At 40.3% G+C, this 12,452-nt stretch overlaps 1 protein-coding gene across 1 annotated transcript in view; it reads right to left on the bottom strand.

The window, feature by feature from the left end:
* The window catches only part of MYO15B (myosin XVB), a 59,624-nt gene extending 48,638 nt beyond the window's left edge, over positions 1-10,986 (bottom strand). Inside the window, exons 1-7 of the mRNA XM_087885158.1 lie at positions 10,978-10,986; positions 9,896-9,970; positions 8,281-8,338; positions 4,128-4,258; positions 3,492-3,587; positions 1,205-1,440; positions 265-443 (exon numbers count right to left, since the gene is read on the bottom strand). Of these exons, the coding sequence (XP_087741284.1) occupies positions 265-443; positions 1,205-1,440; positions 3,492-3,587; positions 4,128-4,258; positions 8,281-8,338; positions 9,896-9,898 (703 nt within the window). The 5' untranslated portion in view covers positions 9,899-9,970; positions 10,978-10,986. The remainder of the gene's footprint in view (positions 1-264; positions 444-1,204; positions 1,441-3,491; positions 3,588-4,127; positions 4,259-8,280; positions 8,339-9,895; positions 9,971-10,977) is intronic.
* Positions 10,987-12,452: the final 1,466 nt, after the last annotated feature.

The following is a 12,452-nucleotide window of genomic DNA, read 5'->3' as shown; positions in this document are numbered from 1 at the left end:
GAAAATAATCAAGGAGAGAAGCAACCTGGAATTAAGGAGAAACTTTCTAACAGTGAGAACAATTAACCCATGGAACAGCTTGTCTTCAGAAGTTGTGGGTGCTTTTGTCACTGGAGGTTTTTAAGAAGAGATTGGACAGCCACTTGTCTGCAATGGTGTAGGGTCTCCTGCTTGAGCAGGTGGTTGGACTAGAAGACCTCCAAGGTCCCTTCCAGCTCTACTCTGATTGACTGAGTGAGTGCTGAATAGGAAAGCAACAATTACCTTCATAAGTGTAGACTTCCAGCACCATCTTGCCTTTCCTCTGGTTGGCAGTCCACTCCAGGCGGGTGGGGGGGAAACTGCGGGACAGCTCCGAGTAACTCTCCATCTGCTTCATGGAGGTTAAGAGTTTGCGCTGGCACATTCCGTTGTAGCCCTCCAGACCATGATCTGACACAAACCTACATCCCAGCAAATGAAGAATAAGAATAAGAATAATTTTATTTCTATACCGCCCTTCTCCTGAAGGACTCAGGGCAGTGTGCAGCTTATTAAAAGCACAAAACAAACATCAATTAAAATTATTTAAAATTATTAAATAATTCGGCTCAATTTAAAACCCCAGAAATTTAAAACACCAATTTAAAATTATTATGTGGATAGCCCAGCTTGGCGGAACAACAGGGTCTTGAGTGCACAGCGAAATACCCGGAGGTCGGAGATCTTACGCACTTCCGGGGGCAGTTCATTCCACAGGGCTGGGGCTCCCACAGAGAAGGCCCTCCCCCTGGGTGTCACCAGCTGACATAACTTGGCCGATGGCACCCTGAGGAGACCCTCTCTGTGGGAGCGAACTGGCCGGTGGGAGGCTATTGGTGGCAGAAGTCAGTCTCGAAGGTACCCAGGTCCTATGCCATGGAGCGCTTTAAAGGTGGTTGGAAGACCACTGGGAGCCAGTGCAGCTCGCGCAGGAGGGGTGTCACGTGGGCACAACGAGTTGCGCCCATAACCACCCGTGCGGCCGCATTCTGGACCAGTTGGAGCCTCCGAGTGCTCTTCAAGGGGAGCCCCATGTAGAGAGCATTACAATAGTCCAGCCAGGAGGTGACAAAGGCGTGAGTGACTGTGCGCAAGGCGTTCCGGTCCTGAAGAGCCTTCAGTAACCACTGCTGCTATTTCAATGCTTCCCGAAACCCAGGGAGGAAAAAAACCCACTTCTTACTTCAGCAGAGGCTTCTCCAGAGCTGGTGAAGGCGCGAAGGCACTCAGGAGGGTAGCCATCAACACCCAGCCTCGTTGGCATTGCTCCAGATCTGGGTTTTTCCACAGCTGGGTGGCCACTTGGCTCAGCAGCTCATTGCGTAGTGGGAGGCTGGCCAGTCCCCGGCTTGCTATGTAGTTGCCTAGAAGCTGTTCGTGGATGCCCTGCAAATCCTGGTCATTGATGAATCGCAAAACCTGCAGGAAGAGGAGGGGATGTACAATAAAAACAAGGGGCATTGATGTCGGATATAGAAGGAAAAATCAGAGTAACCTCATCTCTGACCCCTTCTTACCATCCTTGTAAGAAGTCAGGGCTAGGTTATCCCCAGGGCACAAGAGCCTGGGACTTTTTAAAAGAAAGATTTAGTGCACATACCCCATCTATTGTATAGAAATTAGGATTACATTATGGAACCTACACATTGGATAGAATGCAAGCACAGAATCAATTTATAGTTCTATTTTGGCAGGCTGTAATTCTGAAAATGTCCCAAAACTTCAGCTTTTCTTGAAAATATAATTCTTCCTCTCTATCACTAAACTTAAACTGGAGATGCCAGGAATTGAACCTGAGACTTTCTACACACTAAAATGTGAGTTCTGCCAGTAACCTATAAGTTCTGGAGATTGTTTTCCTTTTCTATCCATGTTAGCGAAGTAGGCTTATTTTTCTTATTGCAGCTGACCGGCGGTGGGATTCAAAAATTTTTACTACCCGTTCTGGGGTGTGACTTAGTGGGCGTGGAAGGGGAAGGAAACTGTAAAATCTCCATCCCCTCCCCACTCCAGGGGAAGATTACTGCAAAATCCCCATTTCCTCCCGATTAGCTGGGACTCAGGAGGCAGAGAATAGATGGGGACGGGGCCAGTCAGAATTTTTACTACCGGTTCTCTGAACTACTCAAAATTTCTGCTACCGGTTCTCCAGAAATAGTCAGAACCTGCTGAAACCCACCTCTGCAGCTGACCAAGAAATGTAGCAGGAGGTAAGCAGATATATTGATTGTTAGGAATTTAGAATTAGTATGTTATTCCTATTCTTTCTTTTCTGTTTCTATCAGAGTACTATCTGTAATATATCTAGGTATCAGCAACAGTAAAATGTGGTTTTCCTTCTTTTTATAAGAAAAAATTCCAATTAAAATGTTTAAAAGGAAATAGTATAATTAACAATGATTAAAAAGCAAGTTTTCTTCTTCCAAGATCATAAAATTATGACATATCTAGCTACATAACATAAACACATGATAAAGGTAATATATTAATTAAATTGTTCCTGGCATTCTTATCTTATCAGTTGCCTCTTGAATGTCATCACACCCAAGTAATGAGCCACTTTCTGTATAGGCCCACTAGATAAGAACAGAAACCTGAGGACAGATAAGGACTACTCAATAAGTTTTAAAAGGCCATATGAAGTTTCTGGACAAAGTCACTTACCAAAGGTCTATTATGATAGCTTCCCAGTCATACTTGACCCACAGAAAGGTTGTCTGAGCCTTTAGGCACAATTCTAAACACAATTTAGATAACAGATCCCAAGAAATCCTGTGGTCTCAGGACAAAAAAATTCTACATAATAGGGAGGAAATTGTGAAAACAATCGAGAGGCAAGATTTTGTTGGGAATAGCCAGAGAAGCTCCATAGGGCAGAAGAAACTCAAAATTGAGTTTTCAAAATTGCTCCCCCAGTTCCTTCTGTCCCATTCTTTTCACCAATAGCTCCATGCTGCACTGAGCAGTAGGAAGAAGGGAAGACTGGCAAATGAGAAGATGTCTTACTAAAGATATACCCATTCTCCCATCTGATCTCTGAAGTCATTTCTGAAAGGAGAAGATGGGGCTGACACTTGTACAGGATCCAGTTTAGGCACAAGCACAAACCTTTCTTGTTATTCTTAACTGCTGAAACCCACTTTTTCTAAATTCCATTATAAGCCATTGAACTACAAATGCATCTAGAAGACGTTGGGCCTGGTCGAGTCATCCCTTCCTTGGAAGCTCCTTGAAATCCTTCTATTACAGAACAGGAGTAAAAGTCTGAGTAAGACCTTGAAGCTCCTGGAAGCTCCCTCTAACCTGAAATAGCATACGATCCTCAAGAGTCTTCATAAGTTTAGTTCGTTAAATCTGTGTCTTTATTTAAATCACGTACTGGATTTAAACTGGATTTGATTTAATTTTTTTATCAAACCCGGGAAGTAGTTTCAGGTTGCAGGTTCAGTTGCTTCATTGTTTCTTCTTACCAGCTTGTTGAGCTGTAGAGCATTTTGTCTGTGCTCAGTCTGGAGTTGGGTCAAAGGCTCTTGCAAGGGCTGTCCAAGGGCTGGAAAACTCACAATCTACAAAGGACCAAAGACAGACAGATGAGGGGGGGGGGGGAAGCATGGCACTACAAGCATTTAGGTCACATTTTTTTCCCACATGCATCTATTTTATTTATGCATTTATTTGTAGCCCACTTTTATTATCTTTACAAATAACTCAGGGCGGTGATCATATCCAACACACCTTCCTCCTCTTATTTTTCTCACAACAACAACCTTGTGAAGTGGGTTGAACTAAGACAGTGTGACTGGCCAATGACCACCGAGTTGGCTTTCATGGCTAAGGCAGGACTTGAACTCAGTCTCCTGCTTGCTAGCATTTGTTGACAGGTAGGCAAGCATAAGCCAAAGAACCTTTTTCACATATGTAATGGCAGCCAAAGCCAGTTTAGATGCCCAGTAGGCTGGAAGATGAGATGACAAGGCTGCAGCCCACCTCGCTCACAAGATCTACCTTGTCCATCCAACAGACAAGAAACAGGAAAAAGGAGCCTAGAGACCATTCTGGCCATAAAGAAATCAGGAGAAACTTGTTTACTGACTCTGCAGTCTTACCTGGAAGTGAGTTTTGATAAATGTAGAGAAGGGAAAGTTGTTAATATCATGAGGGAGAGAGAAGGTAGCCTTTGCTTTGACTTCTGGAAGGGACACCTCAGTGACTTGATTACTTTGAGCATGATTGTGATCTAAAAAAGATGGAAAAGGGACTAAGTTAAAGCTCTTCCCCATGTGAAAAGCGAGTGTAAATTAACCCATGAAATGAAAAGTTATTTTCAGTTTAGGGATATGCCCATGTATTTTTCCTGGCAGCAATGTAATATAAATCTCCCATGCTGCAATGGCCAGTGTTTACATGTATGAACATAGCATGTTGCAGTCAACAAGCTCCAGGAATGAGCAGATTGGCCATCCCAATCCGGGGGGCCCTCTTCAATTCCTGGAATTCATTAGCAGCATGACCGTTGCAGAGAATTTAAGGAATGGTAAATCCATCAATATAAAGGAGACAAAGCTGAGGAAGGTTGTATTACATTGACTGTGATATATTTTTAATTCCTTTTAGGTTGTCAAAATGTTATCTGGCTGAGCTACAATAAGAATTCTAGCTAGTGGGACATGCTTATAGAATAGATGCTAGTTATTTCAGAGAATTTTTTTTTCAGCCAAGGAATCTTGCCCACTGACTTTGACCATGGAATTATTTTTCCCCAATCCAGCAGTAGCTGAAGTCCAAATTATATGGGCTTTATAGATGGCCACTACGAAATATGAAAAGGCTGCTCAACACACTCAGTGATATTTTGGTGAACAAGGTTTCCATGTGATTACAGAAAGTCCTTGACTTGCAACCATTTATTTAGTGACTGTTCAAAACCATTTGTTACAACTTCACTGAAAAAATGGCATACGATTGGACATCATACTTACGACCATTACAACATTTATATGGTCAAGTGATCAAAATTTGGGCACTTGGCATGTACCCTCTTTCACCCAATCAGAAAATAAGTCCTAGCATGATTTTTCAGGATGTTCATAATATAAGCCCTACCCACAAAATAAACCCCAGTTAAGATTGTCACCCAGATGGATGCATTTAGTACCGTATTTCCCTCAAAATAAGACCTAACCGGAAAATAAGACTTAATGTGTCTTTTGGAGCAAAAATTAATATAAGACCCGGTCTTATTTTCGGGGAAACACGGTATTTATGCAGTATTGGGAGGGTCATGTAATCACTATGTGCAACCTTTCCAGATGACTTCAAACAAGCAAAGTTAAAGGGATGAAATGGATTCATTTAACAACCATATTGTTCACTTAACTGCAGTGATTCACTTAACAAATGTGACCAAAAGGGTTATAAAATCAGGTGTGATTCACTTTAAAACTGCCTTGCTTGGAGAGGGAAATTCCATTTCCAATTGTGGTAATAAGTTGAGGACTATCTACTGTGATTGTTACTATTTCGTTGTAACCTATTGCAGTGATATGGCAAATAATATTTCGGCTCCCTAGAGAGAAAGATGTGTCCTATAAAAATGCTGGATGTTTCCTTTTATGATTTTCTTTAAGAAGTTGCTCTATCCATTTCTTCTATTTGTGAATCTGCAAAAGTTTACTATTTAAACATAGGACATAGGAAGCGTTAGTCAGCTGGCCCTTTGCCTCTGTTTTTACTCTTCTTTCACATGTCCATTTTACAGTGGGAGAGGACAACCAGCCACAATGCTGAAGAAAAATAAAACTATTCCTGAGAGCAATAGGAAGAAGGGAAGAAGATGCTACAGCTTTGGCTTCAAGTGAGAACTTGATGGAGCAAGGAGAAAGGATGAGGCAATACTGCCCCCCAGTGGAAAACCACCATTATGTATCTCCAGAGGGGATGCTGTAAAATTGTCTTTGGACCACACCCTCTGGAGCAGAAGCTGAGGTGAGCTATTGGTTGCCAGATCCTCCTCATCTTTGTGAAAGGAATGGATCTATGAAGGGCGCATTACTCTCAGGTATTCTTCCTTCTCCCCTTTAATGCTTCCCAGGCATTAATAATGCTTTATTCCAAGGGCTTAATAATGCTTTACAACAGTAATCATGGGAACTGCCAAAGGAGTTTAGTGTATCAAGGAATTATCCTTAGAGAAAATGCTTGAGATGTTATCTCCAAAAAGTCTGATGATTGTGCCACAGATCCTTTTCGCCAGTTCAGGATCGGTGTGGACCGGAGACAATATTTTGTATAGGACAAAATATTGTCCTTTCAATATAACGAAGGCATGCCTATTCAAGCACACCACCAACATGAGAATGAAAAACTAGATGCCCCAACTGTGATTCTCTTTGCATGACTTATGTGCATATACATGTCTTGATATGTATAATCTTAAGAAGAGCAAGCAGTATATCCAAGTATAATTTCAGCATTAGAAATGAAGTATGGAAGACTTCTTTTGAAAAAGTTAACATTTCCTTTAAGTCAAGCTTACTTCCCAGTATCTACATTGTTTGTTTGTTTGCTTGTTTGTTAATTTGTTTATGCCTATGTCATTGCAAGGCAACTCTGGGGGGCTTACAATATCAAAATAAATCACACACACACTAACCCCCCCACAATAAAATGATAATAAAAATACAAATAAAATTTAAATTAAATTAAATTAACATATTCATAGGATATGTAGCAATACAGTTTTGGCAGCAATGCAGAAGCAGTTTGTTATTATCTTATTCCAGGATGTTTTTTAACATCCCAGTTTAGCCTATAGCTTTGGAATTCTCCTGCTTATTTCCCAAGCTCAAACAAGGTGTGTTGAGACAGAGAGACTTAGGATATTAAGTAACCTGTTTTTAGTCTGAGGAATTTGAATGTAAAACAAACACTTTTAAAAGAACAGATATTGCATTAAACAAGCCATCACTGTATACATGTTGGTTAGGTGTCATTGAGTCACCCTTGACTTTTAGTGTGGTGACTTTATGGACAAATGCTCACTGTTCTAACCTGCCTCTAGAAATAATTAATAGCTCCAATAAAGCAGAATATTTGTAGCTCAGGTTTGAAATGAGGGTCCCTGGTGCTCTCTGAGCTTGCTTGTTTTCTTGCAAACATTTTATTACTCAAACTAGGTAATATCATCAGTACTGATGAAAACAAGCAAGCTCAGAGAGCACCAAGGACCCCCTCAATTCATAGCCCCTCCAAAGACATTCCAATGATCTGTTTGACATCATATCTGTTCTTCTGTTTCTATCTTCTTTCCATTGCACAATAATTTTTTCTAGTGATCTGCTGACAATATTTCACTTATATGCAAGGCAATTGTAACGTATAAAGTGAATCACACCTGATTTTGACCCTAAAATAAGACATGTGTGCTTGTTGATCACAAAAGCATCCATTCCTTTTTTGATCCAGAATGGATTGATGGTTCTCCTTGCGATCCACAGTGTACTTAATTATCATCTCCACATTTGTAATTTGAAGATGTTTATTTTCTTTCTCTCATCCTTTCTCACTGTAGAGATTTTACGATCCACCTATTATTACCAGAAATACCATTGCTTTAATAATTCCATTAAGACGTCCTTCATGTCCTTTTCTATGTTTGTCACTGTCTTCTATAAGATTAAGTTCCTTCTTATTTCTTTAGTAGGCTCTCTGTCTTTATTCTTGAACCAATAAAATCGAAACAATCAGTTTAACACCTTCATAATCAATTCTAAGTCCACTACTGTACAGGTAGTCCTTGACTTATTGCTGTTAATGAGAGTTCAAATTTATCACAGCCTTGAAATAAGTGATTTACAACCTGTACTTGCTTATCACTATCACAACACCCTCATGGTCATGTGACTGCAATTTGGGCACTTGGCAACCAGCTCTCATTTACAACCGGTTACACATTGAATATACATGTACCTTGGGGATTATCAAATTAAGTTCAACCTTTAAATACTTTTTCTAAATTTCACATTTAAAATGGGAAGTCATTTTATCAGATAAAAACAACCTCCCTTGGATCCGAAATACTTAGAAAATATTCAAGCAGATGGAGAACAGCAGGAAAATACTCGTGGGGGGGGGAATCCTAATTTTTAAGATGATCTTTAGGTTTATCTTTAAACCTGTTCTTTGGAAGTGAACTGAAAACATTTAGCAGGTCAAGGATGCCGTCTTAATTCCAATGCAAGCCCAAGGCACTCTACTCACCCTGAGCCAAGTGGAGGAGAGCTGCAAGCTCAGCAGGAATTTCGAGCCGTCGGACATCCTAAGAAGAAGAAATAGAAGTAAAGGTACTATGTTGGTTTAATTCCTCTCCTCATGTAAAATGCAGTTTATTTGATTAAATAAAAAAAATAATACTAAAACCCTCACTTTCATAATAAGCCTATACAAATAAATCATGAATCCGATTTATGAGGAAAACATTAACAATAATTTTAAAAGTCATCAACCGGGCAATTTGAGAAACATAGTATAGAATTGCATAGAATTGTATATACATTCTAAAGAAAGGAGTCAAAAGGCACCTGCCTTAAAGAGTTTATTTTTGTAGGTGGTCAAATGTCCCAGAAAAAGCACCTTGTTAAGCTTCAGTCAATTTAGGTTCATCTAATAACTTTTTTTTTCCTGGTTACTTACTGAATTTTCCATATATTTTGGATTCATGGCTCATATTTTTTTTTTAGATATTTAATGTTATTTTTAGATTTCCAAGCCATGATGTTGACGGTTGCAACATTCGGTATCATATCAGATGTTGAGAGAACCAGTTCCTATTATAATCTAGCCCCAGGGGTTGTAGACTCAAATGATAAAATGATCAGTTCTAAATTGAAGCAGTGTAAGCAGAGATAGATCTGAGCTGTCTCCACCGGATTATGTGTTAATGATGTTTTTGTCTCTATTTCTGTATCTATCTATATCAGTAGTGGGATTCAAATCCCGTCGCTACCGGTTCACTCGCGGGTGCGCATGAAGCAACCCACCACTGATCTATATTTGTCTGTCTGTCTGTCTGTCTGTCTGTCTGTCTGTCTGTGTCTATCAGGTCACAAAGGCCAGCCACAGTGGAGCCCAAGATCAGGTCAAATTGCAGTCAAACCAGGATGTATGTGAATTCTGTGATTAATCCCTTAATTGCAATGCTAGATACTGGTTCTATGAACGCTTCCTGTTCTTCATTTTTGTTCCTGGGATTGGAAGATCTTCTAGCTGGAGGGGCTCATGGAGCTATCAGTTAATATCTGTGCAGCTATTATACTGTTTTCTAAATGGGAAGGAAAAGTGGAATAAGCAATGGGAGAACACAGAAAGGATGCAAACAGAAGATAATGCCTTATAGATCAAAGCACCTGAAGGCAGGACAAGAAGCAATGGATGGAAACCAATCAGTGAGAGAACCAACCTAGAACTAAGGAGAAACTTCCTGTATAATTACTTGGTGGAATGATTTACCTCCAGAAGTTGTGGGTGCTCCAAAACTGGAGTTTTTTAGAGAAGAGATTGGACAACGGTTTGTCTGAAATGGTATAGGGTTTCCTGCTTGAGCAGGGGGTTGGACTAGAAGACCCTCATAACAATTGAATAATTGTTATGAGCCACCTTGAATTGTATTTTTAATGGATGGCCATACAAGTCAAATAAATAAATGTCTTTGCATACTATGCCATCATACTTGGAAATTCAAAATTCACATACAGAGAGAGAGAGAGAAAATGTTCCCACTTCCACACATGATCCAGCAATGCACAATAATAAATGTATGCATGTACAGTTTTGGGTGTTGCTGGACGACACCCAGTACTTTATCAATTTAACCTACCATTTCCAGGCAACTCCTGCTATCTTCAGTACCTTTGACCAGTGACTTGTTTCTCTGTTTTCGGTCCTCAGACCTCTGGAACAAGGATAGTTAAAAACAAAACAAAACAGTATGCATGATCAAGCTAGATTCTTTCAAAAAAAAAAATCTTAGCACTGTGAAAAAGAGAACTAAATTCTTTGTTTCTTGTAAATTATATAGATTTATATTGCAGCATATACATTTACTCCAATTTCCATCTTACGTGAAGAAGCAATAGAAAAAATAAACAAAATGACCTTATGGAAATCCCATAGACTTTCCATACACTTTATGGAAAGTTATGTTTTCTCTCTTCCCTCACCTCTGGCTTGTCTTCCAAATTTTTACTTTCACAATTAACAATGTGTGCACTGTACTTTAGTACTGTTGTGACGATGCTATATATATACCGTATATCCACCACCCATTATCCACAGAATGTTAGTTACCATGCAAATAAATGTTCATAGCAACATCTTTATCCATTAAAAGCACGCACCCAGTTTAAAAAAGATTTTGATTTCTTCCTCAAGGAAAGAGGGCAGAGGGAAAGTGTAATAGGAATATGAGATACCATTAGCTATAGAATATGAAACTCCCAGAAGTTTTAAATGCTCAAAATAGAAATAAATCTATACCGGTATATATATACATTCAGAGAGAGAGGGAGAGAGAGGGAGAGAGAGGGAGGGAGGGAGAGGGAGAGGGAGAGGGAGAGGGAGGGAGGGAGAGAGAGAGAGAGAGAGAGAAAGAGAATATTTTGCTCACTCCCATTCAATCCCAAGCTCTGTTTATTAACTAGTAAGTGAATTAACATAATATTATATATGAAGTGTGTAATTGCAACTGCCAGTTTGACTCAGAAAAGGTATTCATTTCACCTTCCTCCTCTTAATATTCAAACCCCTGAAGAGGGTAACTGAAAATATTTTAACTAGTTCTGGAAAAGACGCATCACGTTTCTTTTTCCTCCAAAGTGTGACAGATTGAACTACAATAACCAGCTCCTCCCTGGCTTTGTCTTTTCTGTCTATAAACCAATCTTCCCCAAAGGTACTTACCAGTTTTGCTGTTAAGTGATATATTGGGTATTTTTCCTCTTCTTCCCCACAGCCCGGTTTTTCAGTGGCAGTTAACAGATACAACTAGCTGCCTAGTTAAGACTAAAAGAGTGCTAAAGTCCTTCCAACATAGTACTGACAGGAGGAAAAAGAACAGGGAGGATCTGCAACTCTGATAGTGAACTTTGAGACCTTTTATTGTGGTAAGCCTCCCATAAAATCTCCCATGTCATACACTAAACACAGAGAGCAGGGCTGATGAAGCAAAGGTATAACCTTGCTTTGTTCCTAACACAGAATCACAGGGAGCCAGTATAAGAAGGAAGAATATGTGCAGGACACACACCTAAGCTAGGAACAGGAGTTAGAAATCCATAACAAGCTGGGCCTGCAGTGGACATTTTCCTGGTACTTTCTCGGGTAAATTATTGGATTTTATTTAATTATAAAATTTAAAAAAGCAGTTTTGGTTGCCACGATGTAAAAAAGATGTGGAGCAGTGGTGGGTTTCAAACTTTTTTACTACCGATTCTGTGGGTGTGGCTTGGTGGGCGTGGCATGGCTTGGTGGGTGTGGCATGGTGGGCGTGGCAGGAGAAGGATACTGTAAAACCTCCATTCCCTCCCCAATCCAGGGGAAGGTTACTGCAAAATCCCCATTTCCTCCTGATCAGCTGGGACTTGGGAGGCAGAGAATAGATGGGGGTGGGGCCAGTCAGAATTTTTACTACCGGTTCTCCGAACTACTCAAAATTTCCGCTACTGGTTCTCCAGAACTGGTCAGAACCTGCTGAAACCCACCTCTGATGTGGAGATTCTAGAAAGAGTGCAGAGAAGAGCAACAAAGATGATTAGGGGAATGGAGGCTAAAACATATGAAGAATGGTTGCTGGAACTGGGTATGTCTAGTTTAATGAAAAGAAGGAATAGGGGTGACATGATAACAGGGTTCCAATATCTCAGGAGTTGCCACAAAGAAGAGGGAGTCCATAACTGTTTTCTGTTTTCACCACAGAATGCTAATCGTACAGATACAGATAGTGACATATTCTGGCAACATTTGGGAGGATGGGAAAGTGTGATTACTTTATCTACCATATTCCCCATAATACACCCCCACTCACCCCTGGCATAATGTTTCTCCCGCTCACAGCAAAGTTTTGTTTATTGTTTCCTTTTATTAAAAGAGCTTTTTTTAGTCAGAGAAAATAAATGTAACATATAAAATCGAGGCCGCACCCTTTTGAGACACTTCCCTGTCTTTTGGACACGACCAGGTCAAACCCAGCTCCTGTCTTTGCCTAATCCAATCAGATCCAACTGACCCTCCCTGCCCCCAGACCAACCCTGCTGCAATCCCATCTAAAGCAAAGAATAAAAGCCTCCACACCAGCCCATAGCACAAGGGCAGCCTTAACAAAGGAGTTACGACATAGTGAAACCTCAACTATCAATCAGAGACACTCCTCTTGACTA

This window comes from Pantherophis guttatus, chromosome 2 (genome assembly GCF_059756535.1).
Source record: "Pantherophis guttatus breed Tessera chromosome 2, ASM5975653v1, whole genome shotgun sequence".
NCBI lineage: Eukaryota > Metazoa > Chordata > Lepidosauria > Squamata > Colubridae > Pantherophis > Pantherophis guttatus.
The sequence above is the reverse complement of the archived record's forward strand: the minus strand, read 5'-3'. Positions and strand labels throughout refer to the sequence as shown.